The 20,960-nt window shown below is 44.4% G+C and overlaps 3 protein-coding genes and 2 long non-coding RNA genes across 6 annotated transcripts in view; 4 read left to right on the plus strand and 1 right to left on the minus strand.

The window, feature by feature from the left end:
* The window catches only part of LOC146477707 (uncharacterized), a 545,413-nt gene that overhangs the window by 119,939 nt on the left and 404,514 nt on the right, over positions 1–20,960 (plus strand). The window lies entirely within an intron of this gene.
* The window catches only part of LOC146477710 (uncharacterized), a 178,338-nt gene that overhangs the window by 62,711 nt on the left and 94,667 nt on the right, over positions 1–20,960 (plus strand). The window lies entirely within an intron of this gene.
* The window catches only part of LOC146477712 (uncharacterized), a 36,449-nt gene that overhangs the window by 8,620 nt on the left and 6,869 nt on the right, over positions 1–20,960 (minus strand). The window contains exons 4-14 of the mRNA XM_085113049.1: positions 18,957–20,187; positions 18,339–18,431; positions 18,029–18,127; positions 6,472–6,564; positions 6,013–6,272; positions 4,195–4,456; positions 2,744–2,836; positions 2,376–2,441; positions 1,063–1,155; positions 474–566; positions 91–183 (exon numbers count right to left, since the gene is read on the minus strand). Of these exons, the coding sequence (XP_084969175.1) occupies positions 91–183; positions 474–566; positions 1,063–1,155; positions 2,376–2,441; positions 2,744–2,836; positions 4,195–4,456; positions 6,013–6,272; positions 6,472–6,564; positions 18,029–18,127; positions 18,339–18,431; positions 18,957–20,187 (2,476 nt within the window). The remainder of the gene's footprint in view (positions 1–90; positions 184–473; positions 567–1,062; positions 1,156–2,375; positions 2,442–2,743; positions 2,837–4,194; positions 4,457–6,012; positions 6,273–6,471; positions 6,565–18,028; positions 18,128–18,338; positions 18,432–18,956; positions 20,188–20,960) is intronic.
* Positions 7,895–12,301, plus strand: LOC146477713 (uncharacterized). Of its 2 annotated transcripts, none has more exons than XM_085113173.1 (2): positions 7,895–8,942; positions 9,403–11,125. In XM_085113173.1, exons 1-2 carry the CDS (start codon positions 8,318–8,320, stop codon positions 10,266–10,268), a joined length of 1,491 nt encoding a protein of 496 aa, XP_084969299.1. In that variant the 5' UTR covers positions 7,895–8,317; the 3' UTR covers positions 10,269–11,125. The 2 variants fall into 2 exon arrangements, with proteins under 2 accessions (XP_084969299.1, XP_084969298.1); XM_085113172.1 differs by lacking the exon at positions 9,403–11,125 and adding an exon at positions 11,139–12,301 and having other exon boundaries at positions 7,935–8,942.
* LOC146477714 (uncharacterized) lies at positions 12,339–15,770 on the plus strand. Its single transcript, XM_085113176.1, has one exon. It carries the CDS (start codon positions 12,977–12,979, stop codon positions 14,255–14,257), a length of 1,281 nt encoding a protein of 426 aa, XP_084969302.1. The 5' UTR covers positions 12,339–12,976; the 3' UTR covers positions 14,258–15,770.

Consider the following 20,960-nt stretch of genomic DNA (forward strand, 5'->3'; position numbering starts at 1 on the left):
CATATATAACGTAAACATGCTTTGTAACAGCTCTAATGTTAACTAGCTTTACATAATATATATGTATTAGTATTTCAGTTCCATGCCTACCTTGAATTCCACTTCTCACATGAGTTTGATAACCTGCAGGGAAAGGAAGCTGACTGTATCCTGCTCCTGAAGACTGACTCCCAACAGAGAAACCTTGAGAGGGGACAATTGTAATAAGCAAACTTGTATGTCATTATACTCATAAAAAAGACACTAGACAAGTAAAAAGGGTGGATCTTGAAGTACCTCAGATCACAGCCTGTGAATGCCGAGGGCTTTTCCAGCTCCACAACAGCGTTAAATTATATAACAAAGAAAATTATATTCACACAATAAACAGATTTTTAGGGTCAATTTAAATAAGGATTTGATTTTAACACTGACTTTTAAAATGTCTCATAAATGCCATTTGATGGTTGTTGGGATTATTCAAAATGTTCTACCTCCTGCTCCAGTTCTCAAATGAGTTTGAAAGGCTTCAGGGAAAGAAAGCTGACTGTAACCTGCTACTGAAGACTGACTTCCACCTGAAAAACCTTCAGAGGGGAAAATTGTAAATATCATAAGCAAACTGGTATGTCATTATACTTATAAAGAGAGCCACTAGATAAATGGAAAGGTGGGTCTTGAAGTAGCTCAGATCAGAGCCTGCAAAAGCTCAACAACAGGGGTAGCGTATGACAAGGAAAATCATATTCACACAGTTACGACATTTTTTGAGCCAATTTAAATCAGGATTTTAATTGAAAACTGACTATCTGGGGGGGGGGGGGGGGGCAGATTCTGCCTGCAGTGACTTTGAACCTGTGAATAACTTTTTTTAATATTTGTGCAAACCCCATGAAACTTCAGGAATTTTTGGAAATTTATCTGGGAAAAACTTAATGCTGTTGGTTAGTGTTTGTTGACTTTGATGTTATCATGGCAACCAACTTTTCACAGGCAGTTTCTTCAGAAAATGAAAAATCCCTTTTTAAAACGAAAATTTTATTTTTAGTTTTATTGAAATTGTTTTAAGTATTTCCCACCTACCTTCAATTCCACTTCTCACATGTGTTTGTGAGGCTGCAGGAAAAGGAAGCTGACTGTAACCTGCTACTGAAGACTGACTTCCACCAGAAAAACCTTCAGAGGGGAAAATTATAATACAAGGAAACTTTATGTCATTATTCTCATAAAGAAAGACACTGAATGACTGTAAAGGTGGGTTCTGAAGTCCTTACATCACAGCTTGTGACACAGAAGCCTTTTCCAGCTCTTGATTCACCTACAGGCAAAATAAGGACTGAAACAAGTGTCTCCTGTGGCAGGCTATTCAGATCACTAGCAGAGCAGAAAATATGGCTCAGACAAAAGCATTAAATTAACTTAGGCCCCGTTTATATGGAGAAAAGTTGTCCCGGGTAGATGGGTCACCCGCCTACCCGAGCTACCCTGGGCGAGCCAACTTTTCCTACATTTCCTTACAAAACTTGGCGAACCGTTTACATGAGAAAAAAAAAGTTGGCTCGGCTAGAAGGGTGACCCGCCTAGCCGGGTCACCCTTTTGCGATGGTAGGGTCACCCTCCTAGCCGGGCCAACTTTTCTCCATATAAACACTTTGGCTCGCCTAGCCGGGTCAACTCCGTCAAGGCGAGACAATCAGAGCATGCGCGAGCTCTGTTGTCATTGGGAATGTGCGAGTTCAATGCCACCGACTTCAACGCCGACAAAGTCAAATTATATGAAAAGGTACACAAATCATTTGGCATTTAGTGTTATCAAAACATGCCACAACAAACGCTTGTATCTCAGTTTTGTGTGATTACGGACTTAACGACAGGCGAAATTCAACGCGAAAAGAACTTGAAATGTCACGCGGTTAGATTCAGTCAACCACGACTTGTGTAGCCTTCGCAAACCGATTTTGCCCGGCAAGTTTTAACTTCAGAATTGTTTAACTTGGTTTCAAAAACCATAGGAACCAGAATTTCTTGGGTATAAAAAGCCAACGTTTGTAAACTTAAGAAAAACAACCGATTTGGTTTGCAGACTTCGAGGCGGTTTTTTTTTTTTTCGCATGTTTTCATGATCTCTAGACGATAAGCTCTTGCCTCGGGCAAAAGGGTCAACTTTTTTCTCATATAAACGCTCGCTAAAGTTGACTCGGCTGGGAGGGTGACCCTCTTGCCCGGGACAACTTTTCTCCATATAAACGGGGCCTTAGCATATGGCAAAGAAAATTATGTTCAGACAGTAAAATCAATTTAAATAAATATTTATTTTATTTGAAAACTGACCATTAAAAATCTATTCTTAATGTCATGTGACAGTTATTGGGATTATACAAAATGTTTTCGCCTACCTTCAGCTCCACTTGTCAGATGAGTTTGAGAGGCTGCTACTGAAGACTGACTTCCAACAGAAAAACCTTCAGAGGGGACAATTGTAAATTATAGGCAAACTTGTATGTCATTATACTCACCAAAAAAAAAGAAACACTAGACAAGTAAAAAGGGTGGATCTTGAAGTACCTCAGATCTCAGCCTGTGAATGCTGAGGGCTTTTCCAGCTCCACAACAGCGTTAAATTATATAACGAAAATTATATTCACACAATAAACAGATTTTTAGGGTCAATTTAAATAAGGATTTAATTTTAAAACTGACTTTTAAAATGTCTCATAAATGCCATTTGATGGTTGTTGGGATTATTCAAAATGTTCCCAGCTACCTTCTGTTCCAGTTGTCAAATGAGTTTGAGAGGCTACAGGGAAAGGAAGCTGACTGTAACCTGTTACTGAAGACTGACTTCCAACAGAGAAACCTTTAGAGGGGAAAATTACAAAAAGAAAAAAATAAATACATAAAATAGCATCTCAGGAGTTCAAGTTGTGAAAATCTGAGATCTCTGAGTTGTGACTTCCAAAATCCAACATCATGAAGTCGTTTGATATGATATTGCAGTTGGGGAAATTTGACATCAGTGAGTTGTGAGAATGTGACATCTGAATTGTGCAGTCCCAGAAAAAAATCCATACGAGACAAGGAAGGTCATTGGAAATTCCTCGGGGGAGGGGGCTCTTAAAAGGCAAAATTTTAGAAGCAACATATGAAGCTTGACTGGAATTTTTCTGGTGGAGGGAGGGTACAAAACAAAAAACCTTACGTGGAGGGAGTATGGATATTTTCTGGAACTGCATATTGCAAAAATCCGACATTCAAGAGCAATCCTTCTAAGCTAGTCCCTCATACATTTTCAGGCTGTAATTACGTCTATCAAGGAGTTTGTGCCTCATCAGGGGTTCCAAACACTTGAGACAATTATAGCATGAGGCTGCAGTTCATTGGTTTCTTAATGTTTGGAACCCCTTCTAAGGCACACCCTGTGGTGCTCTGTCCTTGTTTTTCTCAACGAAAAAAAAAGGGGGACTGTTATCAAAATGAGACAATTATTACCATCTAATAATCACCGTCCGATTTTGTACCACATGACATATTTTGCCTAATAATACCTGGTAATAATAACAATAATATAATTACCAAATTCTTGTAGAGTCAGCAAGCATAAAATAATTATTATGAAAGTAACAACATTATTCTTAAATGTTTCTTGAAAAGTAATGTAATGTACAGTAATAATAATTATTATTAAAATTAGTGCTGAAAAAAACTGTTTCAGATCAATCTTCATCCATCTTCAGTACAAATCCCATCAGTGGGTGTAAAATAAAATTAATACAAAAAGCATAGTACAATAAAGCTAATTAAAAGAAATTACAATGTGAAAAGAAATTATAATCTAAAGTAAAAATATAGCTAATTACAGCGTGATGATGACAAAGGAACAGAGCAGAAAATACATACTGAGTACTTAGACAAACAAAACTGACTAGCTGTGATAATAGTGATTTTGTTTTGTTTGCCTATTCAGTATGTATTTCCCGTTCAGTTACCAATCGTCATTTTAAAATTGTTATTAGTAACTATAATTTTTACTTTTCTTGAAAAGGCCTTTGAAAAGGAATACAAAATGGCACAAATATGTGCTCGTTTTCAAAACTGGTATCTGCCCACCTTTAACAGGTGTATAAACCTCAATAAATATTAAAGTGATTAAGTTAAGTAGACAAATCTGGTTAACTGGCATTGTTTTACATAACAAGTTCCTCGATCTAGACCTACCTGGTTTGGGTCGAAGGCTGACATAGTGATGTTCATGCAGGTGTCCCAACACAAGCTGGCTGCTGCTGCTAACATCATGTTCTGGGTGGATAGTTAAGTCATGTGACAGACTGCTGATCACGTGAATGCATGTTTTAAAGCAGTTTGCTGCAGCATGGAGAATGATGTGGTCACCCCATGTCCCATCTGCTGCCATGTTTCTTAGGTAATCAGACCAAGACTGATGTCCATCTACAAAGTCAAACAGTTTTGTCCCATCTTGCTGCAAGAGAAGAACCATATTATAAACAAAAAATGTCAAAGAACATTGTGCCACTTTATTCAATGATCAACTGGAGGGTAAAGCTTTTCACTAAATTGACCAGTGCATCAATCCGCAACAAACCAAATTATACCTAAAGTTTAAATATGTTAACTGTTCCATAATTTAATTAATCCAATAACTCATGCATTCAATTGTTAATAAATAACTGAAGCATTGGATACAATGCAATTTCAGAGCTTTGCTTGGCTTTAAGCATCCATGTGATACCAGCCCTTGAGTAATGTACCAACTGTCCAAAAAATAGCAACCATTTTAGAATTGACTTCTGCATTTTCTTGAAGCAACAATTAAGTTTTATCTTGACAGAGGAATTTTTCAGTCAGTGACACAGGCATATTGTACTCGGAAAAAGAAAATCTGAATTCTTCCCCCTAACAGAGTTGAACCTTTGACCTTCCATTTGGATGTTATAGAACTCAGCTACAGGAGACTTGTGGTAGCTTGGGCCATTATTTTAAACTACATTCATGCAGTGACATCTTATTATAGTGTTTATCGTGATGAATTTACAATAAACGTATATTTTTCAGTCAGCCACTTTGGGATACTCGAAAAAAGGATCGTAAAGCATTAATGAGTCAAATGAGTTAATGAGTCAAATGAGTCAATGAGTCATGAGTCATGAGTCAATGCGTCAATGAGTCAGGCCTGAAAAAAAAACTTCTGTAGAAACAATAAAATTATGCGTTACGTTTACTTATTTTGTCTAGTTGTTTTATTGCTGCCTGCACAAGACAGCTAGTTTCCTTTTAAATCTTGACCCAGGCTGTTTGTTTGCAGTTCCCAGGCCCTGCCGCATAGCACCTGATCAGAAGCGAAAAATATGGCGGCCTAAATGTTATGACTCCTACGGAAGAAAGTCTTAAATTCCCTTTGAACACAGCGCTTAAAGTAAATTGAGTTAAACCTGTTGTGGAGTTTCCCAGCGCTCAAAGACTCAAATCTGTGAACAGTTGTTCTTTGACATTCGGTGTATTGATGATTTGGCCCGGTTGGAAGTAAAAAATCGGTCGCGAGTGCCAAGGAAAGTTCTTTTACATATGTATCGGTAAGTTACTGACTAGTTTGTCACGCTGGTGTAAATTGGAAAGGGGAAACCCTAACCGTAAATCACTCTTTTTCACCCTTCCCACTTGTCCCCCACGACACTGCTTTATCATATCCAGTCTTCGTAGATTTATCTAATTTTTGTCCTCCATTGACTGAAAGCATGTATTAGCAGATGGACAAGGATTTTACTCACCTCACGCTTCGCAGATTTGTCCGCCATTTTGGGTTGGAACTCAGCAGGTCCAATCTTTATGAAAAACCGCTGATCCGACCTGTTGACTCATTGACTTATGACTCATTGACTCATTTGACTCATAAAACATTTGTTTTCTTGAAAAAGAAACTTCAACGTCTCCCATTTTATTGCTTTGCTTGATTTGTATAACCATAAAATGGAACCAAACTCACTTGTTAGACATAACCAATACTACATTGTAACTTACCAGTGTAGGGTTCTCCTTGAGGTATTGGACTATGTGCTGCCTCAATGCTTCATGAGAGATTTGGATTCCTTTCACCAGATCCAGTTGTTCTGATAATGCGTAAAACATGCAATTCCCTGCTCCTTCGTTGTCAGAAATTTCGAAGCCTTTACCTGAAACAATTTTCTTTAACTCCTCTGGAAGTTGTGTCTTGCCGATGATCTTGCCTGCATCATGTCGCATTTGCTCAAGACCACGGAAAATTTGTTCAGCTGTCATAACTAAAACCACCAATAAAAGGAATAACAAGTGTACTTGTATTTCTGGACAAGAATCCTATAATTAAAGTTACAGAGTATACAAGTATCAGAAATCTAAATATTGGCAACAAGACATGCACAGCTAACAGTTTTTGCAAATGTTACATGTACATGTACATGTTGGCAAATTGTTGTCATTAAAAAACTAATTCCCGCCTACCTTGTGTTCCACTTGTCAGATAAGTTTGAGAGGCTGCAGGGAAAGGAAGCTGACTGTAACCTGCTACTGAAGACTGACTTCCAACAGAAATACCTTCAGAGGGGAAAATTGTAATGAGCAAAATTAGCCAACATACCATCTTAGGAGTGTAAAGATACACAGTGCTTGAAGCAGCAACATCTCAATAATGTACAGTGCTGTACAAAATGTTCTGGACTTTATTAGGGGTCTTGACAATCTGCGAGCCAGCGAGCCAGCAAGCCAGCGAGCCATGCGAGCCAGCGAGCCATGCGAGGCAGCGAGCCATGCGAGGCAGACGTGCAAGGCACTCAGGTTAACCTAACAAACACTCCAGTTAGCCTAAAAAGCACTCCGGTTAGCCTAAATAGCACTCAGGTTAGCTTAAATAGTTCCCCGGTTAGCTTAACGGTTAGCATTTATGTTGGGTGTTGTTCATGCCTCGCACGTCTGCCTCACATGCCTCTCACATTCGCATGGCTCGCACGTTTGGCTTGCTGGCTTGCTGGCTCGCACATTGGCCACACTCCTTTATTAGCATCTCAGACCACAGTCAGCAGACCAATACATTAACATTCTTTACCAAATCAATTTAAGCATGCAGTTATAAAAGAACGCTTGCACAGCCCTCACAAACACAGTGTATGTACTGCATTATTACCATATATAATAATAATACAGTAATTATGGTGAGAATAGAAATACATGTATGTGCTGTAGCATTAATAATAATATTAATGGAAGACTTAATAAATTTAGAGAAATCCAGATATTCAATGGATAAATTTGCATGTTTTTCTAGCGGCCGACTCCCCTTTCTGTGATCATTTCATGAATTGAACTCTCCTTTAGAGACTGAAGACTAACTTCCACCAGAAAAACCTTTAGAGGGGAAAATTGCAATAACAAAATTACACAACATAGCACTTTTATTTTCAGAGTGGATGTACAGTGTACAACAAGACAGCAGCATGCAGCAGGTACACAAATTCAAGGAGAAAAAGCCACATACATGTAAGTACACCACTTGCATAAAAAAAATATTGTTTAACAATCGACACACCAAGACAGCTGACAATTGAAGGGCTGAGAGCATATAATCGCCCAAAGGACTTTTCAGATCACTTTTTCTTGTTTCAGCTCAAATTCACCGGGGGGTTTTTTACGTGGTCTTGAATTCCTTAAGGAAACTTTGCTCAATGTTTTATCTGCTGCTTTGCCGCACAATTTACAAAGCAGCAGAGAAAATATTGGAGCAACATTCCCTGAATGAATTCAATTCCACATGCGAAAATTGCAGCCAATCTTAACCTAAACAACAAAAAGTTATCTGAAAAGCCATTTGGGTTGATTATGCTGTCAGCCCCTCAATTTTTGCAAATGTTACTAATAACGTTGATGGAATAAAAATTAGATTTTACTGACAGATCAGTAAAATATTGTTAATGGAACGTGACTCGCGTGCGTTACTCGTTCTCAGTAAGCCATTGATGGCGCGTTGTTTTCAATAGAGCTACTGTGTAGTCATGCTTCCAAGGTCAGCAAAATCAATAGTTTCGTTGTAGCTCAGCTCACAACATTATGGCTTTGTTGTCCTTAGCTTATTGTAACATTTACTTGCATTGGCCGAAAGTATTAAGGCCTCATTCATAACTTGTTAAGTACACGTGTAAAGCCAAGCTGCTGTATAGTACAGCTTAAACTACTGGCTAAGTAAGCAGACACTGTCTAGCTATAAAAGCCCAAGCAAACTGTTCAAGGTTCAATTTGCAGTTCTGTTGTGCAGTGTACTCAGTATTTGCTCTCAATTTGTCAAACGTTTTTTACCATGGTTCGTCCTCACGTTGCTTCGACCACCAATCGCTCATCTGCCCAACGCGAAGATCTTTCAGTCCTTTCAAGCGAGGTCCTGCAGCTTCGCCTTCAAGCCCTGAACCTCCCAATAACTGGCTCTAAAGGACAGCTCCTCGCCCGTCTCAAGACAGCCTTGTCAGGGACCACCGGTTCTGTCCGTACTCGGAATCTAACAGCGCGGGGAAAGACAGGCAAATCTCGCCAGCGAAGAGGGCCTCGTCTTGCTGCAAGTCGCCGGAGCGCCGGGCAAATTCCCGACCGTCCAGAACGAAGCGTAGAGACTCCTGAACACGTCCCAGAACAAGGGGACAGCGCCCTATCGGACAACGCCTCATCCTGTTCGATTGAAGATATGTTCGGGCAGGACGACCCAGAAGAACCTGTTACTCCTGCACAACAGTCCTTCAGTCCGGCACAGCGAACCGCCATCGAAGCAATCGTCACTGAGTCCGTGAGCAACGCTTTGGTGGCCTTCCGCGCGCCCGAAAATGGCCACGTTTCGCCTCCACTCGACCAACGTTCCCGTGCTCCTGGCCTGGCCTCGCCTTTGGGTCTGACAAGGCCAGTGGACCGCCATTTGGAGGACAAAATACTCCGCGGTGAGTACGTTGATCTTGCGTTGTTGTTGCCGGACAATTTATATCAGTCCCAGACCCCCGAGCTTCAGTTACGGTTAGACGACTCGGCCCTAGGCTCCCTGGGTTCCCCGGTAACTATGGTTCGGAAGCGGAAACCCGTCATAGATACTTTCAAGAAATGGCTTGATGCCTTCACGACATACATGCTAGTGCTTGTGACAGCCTACCCGCGAAGAGCCCTTGAACTCATAAAGTACCAGCAAATTATTAGTCGGGCCGTCACTAAATTTAAAGGTATGGCGTGGCTCTCGTACGACCAACAGTTCCGTCGCCGCGCGGCCTATGATTTGACCATTAGCTGGGACAAGGTAGACCTAGAACTGTGGACTGTGACTTTTTCGGGCCTTGCCAAACCCCATTGCAGTGTTTGCTCGAGTCCTTACCACATCCAGGATGACTGTCCTTCCTCTGACCCCAACAGAAAACCTCGCCGAGCCCAGACTGTCTGCTTTGACTTTAACAAGTCCTCCGGCTGTCGCCGCCGCAACTGCAACTACCCGCACGTGTGCCGCCGCTGCTATTCCAGTAGCCACGCTGCCCCAGCCTGTCAACAGCCGTCGTCCACCAGCCCCGGTGCCTCCAAATCCTCTTCATCCAGTGAGCGCGGCAAAAAGTAAAGTGGAGCAGCTACGACGCCATGTGACGCCACAAGTATCCTCACCCATTGACATTTACCGCTTAGAGTTAGAATTAGCTAATCACCCTGATGAAACTTTTGTTTCTAATCTGCTTAGCATGCTTAGAGAGGGCGCACACATTGGTTATTCTGGCCCTCGTGCACACCGGGTTTCCCCTAATCTAATCTCTGCTGCCCAGCACCCTGACGTAGTTACCTCGAATTTGCGTAAAGAGGTTACCCTTGGCAGGGTTGCGGGCCCCTACCCCTCACCGCCCCTGCCTAACTTTCAATGCCACCCTGTGGGTGTAGTCCCCAAAAAGCACTCAAATGAATGGCGCACAATCTACCACCTCTCCTATCCCCAAGGGACTAGCATCAATGACTATATCCCGAAGGACCCCTTTTCCCTGAGCTATGTTCGGGTCGACGACGCCATCAGTATCCTTCAGTCCCTGGGGAGGGGTGCCTTCATGGCCAAGACCGACCTCAAATCGGCTTTTCGCTTGATACCAATTCACCCCCACGACTGGAGCTTGCTGGGTATCTTCTGGCAATCCCAGTACTACGTCGACATGTTCCTTCCCTTTGGTCTCCGCAGTGCGCCATTCCTCTTTAATCAACTTTCCGACGGGCTTGAATGGATACTTAAAAACAACTACGGTCTCTAGCATGTTATTCATATCCTAGATGACTTCTTTATTGCGGAACAGTCAAAACTGTCCTGCCTTTCTAGCTTTAGTACCCTACTACGGGTTTTCATGTCACTTAAGGCCCCTGTGGTGGCGTCTAAAACCATAGGACCCTCCCAGGTAATTGAATTCATGGGAATTGTCTTAGACAGCGTACGCATGGAGGCCCGCCTGCCCCAGGACAAACTCACCCGGATAAACGAGCTCCTATCCTCCTTCCAAAAACGCCGTTCCGTGCGCCTAGTGGAGCTTCAATCACTCATTGGTACCCTCCAGTTTGCGTGTAAGGTGGTGGTCCCGGGCAGGACTTTCCTTCAGCGCGCTATCAATCTGACTAGGGGGGTCCCTAGTCGTTTCCATCACATCAGGCTTAATAGGGAGTTTTTCAAGGACCTCGATATGTGGAAGGTTTTCCTAACGAAATGGAACGGGCGTTCCTTTTTTCTGGAGTCTTCCACTACCCCATCCCCGGCCCTAGAGCTCTACACCGACGCAGCCAGCACAATAGGTTTTGGCGGTTTTTTCCAGGGAAAGTGGTTGCAGGGCCGCTGGCCACCCCACCTGCGTTTAAACAAGGGGCAGGGCATAAGTATCGAGTGGCAAGAGTTGTTCCCTATTGTCGTCGCCTGTGCTATATGGCACCCCTTTTTCGTGGGCAAACGCCTTCAGTTTTGGTGCGACAACGAATCGGTGGTATCTATTATCAATTCTGGGCATTCCAAGGCACCCCGTATCATGGATTTGGTCAGGTTCTTAGTTCTCATTTCCATGAAACACAATTTTTTGGTGCGTGCTCGCCATGTCCCAGGGGTCTCAAATGAGATTGCCGACGCGCTCTCCCGCTTTCAGATGCAGCGTTTCCAGGCCCTCGCCCCCACCGCCGACAGGAGTCCTTGTACCATCCCGCCTTCATTAATGACCCTTTGAGGGACGAGGTCCTGACCTACGCCAGCTGGGGCCTTGCCAAGAGCACAAACAGAACCTACAGCTGCGGGGAAAAGCGTTTCTTAAATTTTTGTCTAATGAACCGTCTTATAAGTCCAACCGGGCACGTGCTTCCAGCCTCTGAAGGGACACTTGTTTATTTCGCATCCTATCTCGCTAGGTCAGTCCGTCATGGCACCATAAAACTTTACTTAGCTGCGGTTCGCAATCTCCACATTACCGCCGGGTATAATGACCCTCTTAAGGGTAAGCTTCTTTTACGTAAGGTTTTAAGGGGTATTCTCCGTTTTCAGGGTGAGAAGAAAATCCGTCGCCAGCCGGTGACCCCCCGCATGCTTTCATCAATTCGCCCCGTCTTGCAGGCGTGGTTAAGTCCCCGGGATTTTTCTATGGTTTGGGCAGCTTTTACTTTAGCGTTTTTTGCCTTTCTTCGCTGTAGCGAGTTTACCTACTTAGGTGTACGTAAGTTTAGGCCTCATTTTGACCTTTCAACGGATTGTATAACCTTTCAGCCCAATCTGGCATGTCCGCAGTATATGACAGTTCAACTAAAATCGTCCAAAACCGACGTCTTTAGGCACGGGCAGTCCCTCACTGTAGCTCGCAGCTCTTCTACAATCTGTGCAGTCATGGCTATGCGGGATTATTTTCTCTTAGCAAGGCCACAAACAGGACCACTTTTCTACTTCCAATCGGGACGCTATCTTACCCGGGGCGTTGTTTCCCACCTGCTGCAAGACAGCGCAAGGTTTGCGGGTCTTCCCTACCAATGCCTTAAGGGTCATAGCTTTCGTATCGGGGCGGCATCGGTTGCCGCCGCTGCTGGCTTGCCAGACTGGCTTATAAAAGTGCTTGGACGCTGGTCTTCCGACTGTTACCAGCTTTACATCAGAACTCCGCAGTCCGTCTTGCACTCAGTTGCTCCCAAGATGGCGACCGTTTCAGGTTGTTTTGCTCCTAATTGAACTTATTTCTTTTTCCTTTGCTTGGGGGGATGCATTGCCTTGCATGCATCTGTGGCGGTTAAGTCTGCGCAGCGACTTCCCCCAAGCTTGTTCGCGTCTTTGCTTTTGTTTATCGCCTGCTAACCAATACACTCGTCCGATCCAGCACGTGCTGTCTACCATTCAGCTCGTAGTGCTGGGGAGATAAGTGAGGTTATTTTTGTCACGCAAACCGGAAGTCGCATTGACTAACCTACCGCAAGGCAGTGTTCCCCTCAATAACGCCATCTTGAGTCGTTATCTTTGTTTGTTAAGTATTTCGCGTATACCTTAGTGCATATCGCTGTTGCGCTACGTTCCTCAGGAACAGTGACATTAAATTAGATTTTACTGACAGATCAGTAAAATATTGTTAATGGAACGTGACTCGCGTGCGTTACTCGTTCTCAGTAAGCCATTGATGGCGCGTTGTTTTCAATAGAGCTACTGTGTAGTCATGCTTCCAAGGTCAGCAAAATCAATAGTTTCGTTGTAGCTCAGCTCACAACATTATGGCTTTGTTGTCCTTAGCTTATTGTAACATTTACTTGCATTGGCCGGAAGTATTAAGGCCTCATTCATAACTTGTTAAGTACACGTGTAAAGCCAAGCTGCTGTATAGTACAGCTTAAACTACTGGCTAAGTAAGCAGACACTGTCTAGCTATAAAAGCCCAAGCAAACTGTTCAAGGTTCAATTTGCAGTTCTGTTGTGCAGTGTACTCAGTATTTGCTCTCAATTTGTCAAACGTTTTTTACCATGGTTCGTCCTCACGTTGCTTCGACCACCAATCGCTCATCTGCCCAACGCGAAGATCTTTCAGTCCTTTCAAGCGAGGTCCTGCAGCTTCGCCTTCAAGCCCTGAACCTCCCAATAACTGGCTCTAAAGGACAGCTCCTCGCCCGTCTCAAGACAGCCTTGTCAGGGACCACCGGTTCTGTCCGTACTCGGAATCTAACAGCGCGGGGAAAGACAGGCAAATCTCGCCAGCGAAGAGGGCCTCGTCTTGCTGCAAGTCGCCGGAGCGCCGGGCAAATTCCCGACCGTCCAGAACGAAGCGTAGAGACTCCTGAACACGTCCCAGAACAAGGGGACAGCGCCCTATCGGACAACGCCTCATCCTGTTTGATTGAAGATATGTTCGGGCAGGACGACCCAGAAGAACCTGTTACTCCTGCACAACAGTCCTTCAGTCCGGCACAGCGAACCGCCATCGAAGCAATCGTCACTGAGTCCGTGAGCAACGCTTTGGTGGCCTTCCGCGCGCCCGAAAATGGCCACGTTTCGCCTCCACTCGACCAACGTTCCCGTGCACCTGGCATGGCCTCGCCTTTGGGTCTGACAAGGCCAGTGGCCCGTCATTTGGAGGACAAAATACTCCGCGGTGAGTACGTTGATCTTGCGTTGTTGTTGCCGGACAATTTATATCAGTCCCAGACCCCCGAGCTTCAGTTACGGTTAGACGACTCGGCCCTAGGCTCCCTGGGTTCCCCGGTAACTATGGTTCGGAAGCGGAAACCCGTCATAGATACTTTCAAGAAATGGCTTGATGCCTTCACGACATACATGCTAGTGCTTGTGACAGCCTACCCGCGAAGAGCCCTTGAACTCATAAAGTACCAGCAAATTATTAGTCGGGCCGTCACTAAATTTAAAGGTATGGCGTGGCTCTCGTACGACCAACAGTTCCGTCGCCGCGCGGCCTATGATTTGACCATTAGCTGGGACAAGGTAGACCTAGAACTGTGGACTGTGACTTTTTCGGGCCTTGCCAAACCCCATTGCAGTGTTTGCTCGAGTCCTTACCACATCCAGGATGACTGTCCTTCCGCTGACCCCAACAGAAAACCTCGCCGAGCCCAGACTGTCTGCTTTGACTTTAACAAGTCCTCCGGCTGTCGCCGCCACAACTGCAACTACCCGCACGTGTGCCGCCGCTGCTATTCCAGTAGCCACGCTGCCCCAGCCTGTCAACAGCCGTCGTCCACCAGCCCCGGTGCCTCCAAATCCTCTTCATCCAGTGAGCGCGGCAAAAAGTAAAGTGGAGCAGCTACGACGCCATGTGACGCCACAAGTATCCTCACCCATTGACATTTACCGCTTAGAGTTAGAATTAGCTAATCACCCTGATGAAACTTTTGTTTCTAATCTGCTTAGCATGCTTAGAGAGGGCGCACACATTGGTTATTCTGGCCCTCGTGCACACCGGGTTTCCCCTAATCTAATCTCTGCTGCCCAGCACCCTGACGTAGTTACCTCGAATTTGCGTAAAGAGGTTACCCTTGGCAGGGTTGCGGGCCCCTACCCCTCACCGCCCCTGCCTAACTTTCAATGCCACCCTGTGGGTGTAGTCCCCAAAAAGCACTCAAATGAATGGCGCACAATCTACCACCTCTCCTATCCCCAAGGGACTAGCATCAATGACTATATCCCGAAGGACCCCTTTTCCCTGAGCTATGTTCGGGTCGACGACGCCATCAGTATCCTTCAGTCCCTGGGGAGGGGTGCCTTCATGGCCAAGACCGACCTCAAATCGGCTTTTCGCTTGATACCAATTCACCCCCACGACTGGAGCTTGCTGGGTATCTTCTGGCAATCCCAGTACTACGTCGACATGTTCCTTCCCTTTGGTCTCCGCAGTGCGCCATTCCTCTTTAATCAACTTTCCGACGGGCTTGAATGGATACTTAAAAACAACTACGGTCTCTAGCATGTTATTCATATCCTAGATGACTTCTTTATTGCGGAACAGTCAAAACTGTCCTGCCTTTCTAGCTTTAGTACCCTACTACGGGTTTTCATGTCACTTAAGGCCCCTGTGGTGGCGTCTAAAACCATAGGACCCTCCCAGGTAATTGAATTCATGGGAATTGTCTTAGACAGCGTACGCATGGAGGCCCGCCTGCCCCAGGACAAACTCACCCGGATAAACGAGCTCCTATCCTCCTTCCAAAAACGCCGTTCCGTGCGCCTAGTGGAGCTTCAATCACTCATTGGTACCCTCCAGTTTGCGTGTAAGGTGGTGGTCCCGGGCAGGACTTTCCTTCAGCGCGCTATCAATCTGACTAGGGGGGTCCCTAGTCGTTTCCATCACATCAGGCTTAATAGGGAGTTTTTCAAGGACCTCGATATGTGGAAGGTTTTCCTAACGAAATGGAACGGGCGTTCCTTTTTTCTGGAGTCTTCCACTACCCCATCCCCGGCCCTAGAGCTCTACACCGACGCAGCCAGCACAATAGGTTTTGGCGGTTTTTTCCAGGGAAAGTGGTTGCAGGGCCGCTGGCCACCCCACCTGCGTTTAAACAAGGGGCAGGGCATAAGTATCGAGTGGCAAGAGTTGTTCCCTATTGTCGTCGCCTGTGCTATATGGCACCCCTTTTTCGTGGGCAAACGCCTTCAGTTTTGGTGCGACAACGAATCGGTGGTATCTATTATCAATTCTGGGCATTCCAAGGCACCCCGTATCATGGATTTGGTCAGGTTCTTAGTTCTCATTTCCATGAAACACAATTTTTTGGTGCGTGCTCGCCATGTCCCAGGGGTCTCAAATGAGATTGCCGACGCGCTCTCCCGCTTTCAGATGCAGCGTTTCCAGGCCCTCGCCCCCACCGCCGACAGGAGTCCTTGTACCATCCCGCCTTCATTAATGACCCTTTGAGGGACGAGGTCCTGACCTACGCCAGCTGGGGCCTTGCCAAGAGCACAAACAGAACCTACAGCTGCGGGGAAAAGCGTTTCTTAAATTTTTGTCTAATGAACCGTCTTATAAGTCCAACCGGGCACGTGCTTCCAGCCTCTGAAGGGACACTTGTTTATTTCGCATCCTATCTCGCTAGGTCAGTCCGTCATGGCACCATAAAACTTTACTTAGCTGCGGTTCGCAATCTCCACATTACCGCCGGGTATAATGACCCTCTTAAGGGTAAGCTTCTTTTACGTAAGGTTTTAAGGGGTATTCTCCGTTTTCAGGGTGAGAAGAAAATCCGTCGCCAGCCGGTGACCCCCCGCATGCTTTCATCAATTCGCCCCGTCTTGCAGGCGTGGTTAAGTCCCCGGGATTTTTCTATGGTTTGGGCAGCTTTTACTTTAGCGTTTTTTGCCTTTCTTCGCTGTAGCGAGTTTACCTACTTAGGTGTACGTAAGTTTAGGCCTCATTTTGACCTTTCAACGGATTGTATAACCTTTCAGCCCAATCTGGCATGTCCGCAGTATATGACAGTTCAACTAAAATCGTCCAAAACCGACGTCTTTAGGCACGGGCAGTCCCTCACTGTAGCTCGCAGCTCTTCTACAATCTGTGCAGTCATGGCTATGCGGGATTATTTTCTCTTAGCAAGGCCACAAACAGGACCACTTTTCTACTTCCAATCGGGACGCTATCTTACCCGGGGCGTTGTTTCCCACCTGCTGCAAGACAGCGCAAGGTTTGCGGGTCTTCCCTACCAATGCCTTAAGGGTCATAGCTTTCGTATCGGGGCGGCATCGGTTGCCGCCGCTGCTGGCTTGCCAGACTGGCTTATAAAAGTGCTTGGACGCTGGTCTTCCGACTGTTACCAGCTTTACATCAGAACTCCGCAGTCCGTCTTGCACTCAGTTGCTCCCAAGATGGCGACCGTTTCAGGTTGTTTTGCTCCTAATTGAACTTATTTCTTTTTCCTTTGCTTGGGGGGATGCATTGCCTTGCATGCATCTGTGGCGGTTAAGTCTGCGCAGCGACTTCCCCCAAGCTTGTTCGCGTCTTTGCTTTTGTTTATCGCCTGCTAACCAATACACTCGTCCGATCCAGCACGTGCTGTCTACCATTCAGCTCGTAGTGCTGGGGAGATAAGTGAGGTTATTTTTGTCACGCAAACCGGAAGTCGCATTGACTAACCTACCGCAAGGCAGTGTTCCCCTCAATAACGCCATCTTGAGTCGTTATCTTTGTTTGTTAAGTATTTCGCGTATACCTTAGTGCATATCGCTGTTGCGCTACGTTCCTCAGGAACAGTGACATTAAATTAGATTTTACTGACAGATCAGTAAAATATTGTTAATGGAACGTGACTCGCGTGCGTTACTCGTTCTCAGTAAGCCATTGATGGCGCGTTGTTTTCAATAGAGCTACTGTGTAGTCATGCTTCCAAGGTCAGCAAAATCAATAGTTTCGTTGTAGCTCAGCTCACAACATTATGGCTTTGTTGTCCTTAGCTTATTGTAACATTTACTTGCATTGGCCGGAAGTATTAAGGCCTCATTCATAACTTGTTAAGTACACGTGTAAAGCCAAGCTGCTGTATAGTACAGCTTAAACTACTGGCTAAGTAAGCAGACACTGTCTAGCTATAAAAGCCCAAGCAAACTGTTCAAGGTTCAATTTGCAGTTCTGTTGTGCAGTGTACTCAGTATTTGCTCTCAATTTGTCAAACGTTTTTCCCTCCCACCCTCCCATTTGCGGATGGGTTGTTTGCGTTCCTTGCTTTAATAAACTAGGGTCACTCCCGCGTGGTGCGGTTAAGTCTGCGCAGCGACTTCCCCCAAGCTTGTTCGCGTCTTTGCTTTTGTTTATCGCCTGCTAACCAATACTCTTGTCCGATCCAGCACGTGCTGTCTACCATTCAGCTCGTAGTGCTGGGGAGATAAGTGAGGTTATTTTTGTCACGCAAACCGGAAGTCGCATTGACTAACCTACCGCAAGGCAGTGTTCCCCTCAATAACGCCATCTTGAGTCGTTATCTTTGTTTGTTAAGTACTTCGCGTATACCTTAGTGCATATCGCTGTTGCGCTACGTTCCTCAGGAACAGTGACATTAACTAAATGTTTACACCTACTTTCAGTTCCACTTCTTAGATGAGTCTGAGACGTGACAGGGAAGGTGACAGGAAGCTCACTGTAACCTGCTACTGAAGACTGACTTCCAACAGAATAACCTTCAGAGGAGAAAATTGTGATATTAGGTGGAACTATACATCACAAGTCATTTCAGTAAAAAACAATTTCACAGATAGCTTGCAGTCTGCAACATTAACATTATGCAGGAACAAAGGTCATAAACATACATAAAAAAGCTTATTGTTTAATGATTTTTGCAGATGCTATCTGATAGCTTCCAGTTGTAACTGTTTTGAGATTCATGCCTACCTTGTGTTCCACTTGTCAGATGAGTTTGAGAGGCTGCAGGGAAAGGAAGCTGACTGTGACCTGCTACTGAAGACTGTCTTCCATCAGAAAAACCTTCAGAGGAGAAAACTGTAATAAGCGAAATTATACAACATAGCATCTTAGGAGTATAAAGATACACAGTGCTTGAATCAGTAACATCAACATACCATGATGTACATGATGTATGGCCTTTATTATTACATTACACCCCAGACCACTATCACAAACTACTGCATTATTATTCTTCACCAATTCAAAGCATGCAATAATATGGGGAAGCTTGTTAATGCTCCATCCAACATCCAAGTTGTGAAAATTTGTCTTCTGACAACATCCAAGTTGTTTGATCTGATATTAAGACTGTGAAAATTTGACATCAGTGAGTTGTGAGAATGTAACAATGTAAAACTCTGGCATTCGAGTGCAATCCTCCAAAGCCCTGATCACACATGTAAGTCTCATACGGTAAGCCAACAGTAAACTTTTGTCAGTAAACAATACTTGGGAAGCATCTTCACTTAGAAGGGCTTTGTAAATCTGGTCTTTTTATACCACAGGACACATCAGCCCATTATTAATGCAACAAAGGAATTTTACCTGAAGTGATGTTCATCATTCTTTGCACAAGTGACCTGCACTGCTCCTCCCAGCTGTAAACCTTTGCATACTCGTCACAGATAGACTTCATTTCCACAAGTCGTACATTTCTTCTTTTCTGACGGACACTCCTGATTGCCTTGGCCCACTCCTTAGGATCGTCTGAATCCACTACACAGTTTGAACCATGAGGCACATTCTGAAGAGCTTCTCCAAGCCCAGAGTTACCACTTACAAGCACAGGCAGACCAGCAGATAAAGCTTCAAGAGCAGGAAGCCCAAACCCCTCAGATCTTGACGGCAGAATAGCAAGATCTACCTCACAAAACTGCTCAGCCAACTGCTCTCTTTCTTTGAAACCACGTACAACAAGTTGATCACGGGAAATGCCTTGCTGGAGCATCATTTCTACTACTTGCTGCTCTCTTCCACTTTGTACTCCGACAACCTTCAGTTTGTAGGGCTGTGGCATGTCTTTCAACTTTGTAATTGCCTGAGCAGCAATGTTATAACCTTTCAGCTGCAAGTCTTCACTGTCACCACTCCCTAGCAACAGAACAGAAAACGTTCTTCTTTCCTTAGAAGCTTGCTTTACATCAGCAAACTCAGAGAAGATGCCTGGGGTGAGGTTGAGAACATTTTGATCTTTCTGAAAGGGACGCAGATATCCTGAGAAAGCTTCCTCCAGCTTGGGTCCAACTGCTACGACTTGATCAGACAATTCACAGAGTTTGACTTCTAATTTGTGCTTTTCCTCTCCTTTAGAAACAGCATCTGCAACATTTTTGAACATTCCAAGTTCTTCAGGGTCAGTATGGACAACCTGAATCCATTTACAGTCATGGTGACGTTTTATGACTTGTACTTGTTTACCAAGCTGAACTCCATGGCCTATCACACAGTCCATAACGTGACCTTTTGGAATAGTTGCCAACCAATCAACTGGGTCATAACCAGGCATTTCTTGTGCTTTAATGAGATGGACATTGTGACCAGCAGCAACTCTTTTATCCTCTTCACTGCATTCAGGGAGATAGACACTGACTTTCACATCAGGGAACTTTGCTAACTGAATGGCAAGCTCTCTGTTGATGGTTGACACACCTCCTTTTGTTGACCTCCATTCACTGCTTAGAAGAGTCACTCTCAATGTTCTTCCGAGGGAAAAACTTGGGGCTTCCTCTTCATGACTTTCCTGTGATGTACAGGCTATGTTAAGAAAGGAGGACTCCTAAAAGGCAATATAATTTTTATTTACCGATAAGCTGCCAGCATTGTGTTTCTTTCTCAATTCAATTAGTTAACTAAAGGCAAAGAATATTGCAATGGGCAAATTATTATAAATATGCAGATCCATTTTCTGCTTTGAGAAAACAGTGTTTTACTTGAAGTGAGAAGGTAAAACTTGATTTGCAGCTGCAAAAACATTCTGGAATTTTAGAATGTCTACTGGAATGCAAAAACAAACAAATTCACTAATCCCCTTGAAATTGGCACACTCCACCCTCATCTTCAAAATCAACCCATTCTCTTCATGACTGTCTGTACAAGATTGGCTGATCAATTAGGAGTCATAACATGAATTTGAGAATTTACTGAAAGTTTGTGGTTTGGGGAAAATTGGCATACAGCATATGAATGTCAGCATGCTGTGAGTGTTCAGTACAATGTGCTAGTATGTCTGTACATGTAGCTGAGGCTGCACAGATTATTGTATCTTGTTTTACATCAAAACTTACTATGTGTAACTTAAGAGCGCGTGCACATAAAAATCGAATGTTGCGCGGCAAACTTTCAAATTTTGAAAATAGCTGAAACTTTGGCTATTAGTAGTCCATATTAAGTTATTCATTGGTGTGTGGTTCATTTATTAAATAACTTTTTGATTTGGCAGAAAATGACCAAGATTGATTTCATAGTCAGACACGAGAAAATTCGGGTTGAAAAATCACTCATTTTGAAGCAACCCACTTGCCCTACTGATAAAGCTAGAAGACATCTATT

The sequence above is a fragment of the Pavona decussata genome, unplaced genomic scaffold (assembly GCF_977016875.1).
Source record: "Pavona decussata unplaced genomic scaffold, jaPavDecu1.1 SCAFFOLD_69, whole genome shotgun sequence".
Taxonomy (NCBI): domain Eukaryota; kingdom Metazoa; phylum Cnidaria; class Anthozoa; order Scleractinia; family Agariciidae; genus Pavona; species Pavona decussata.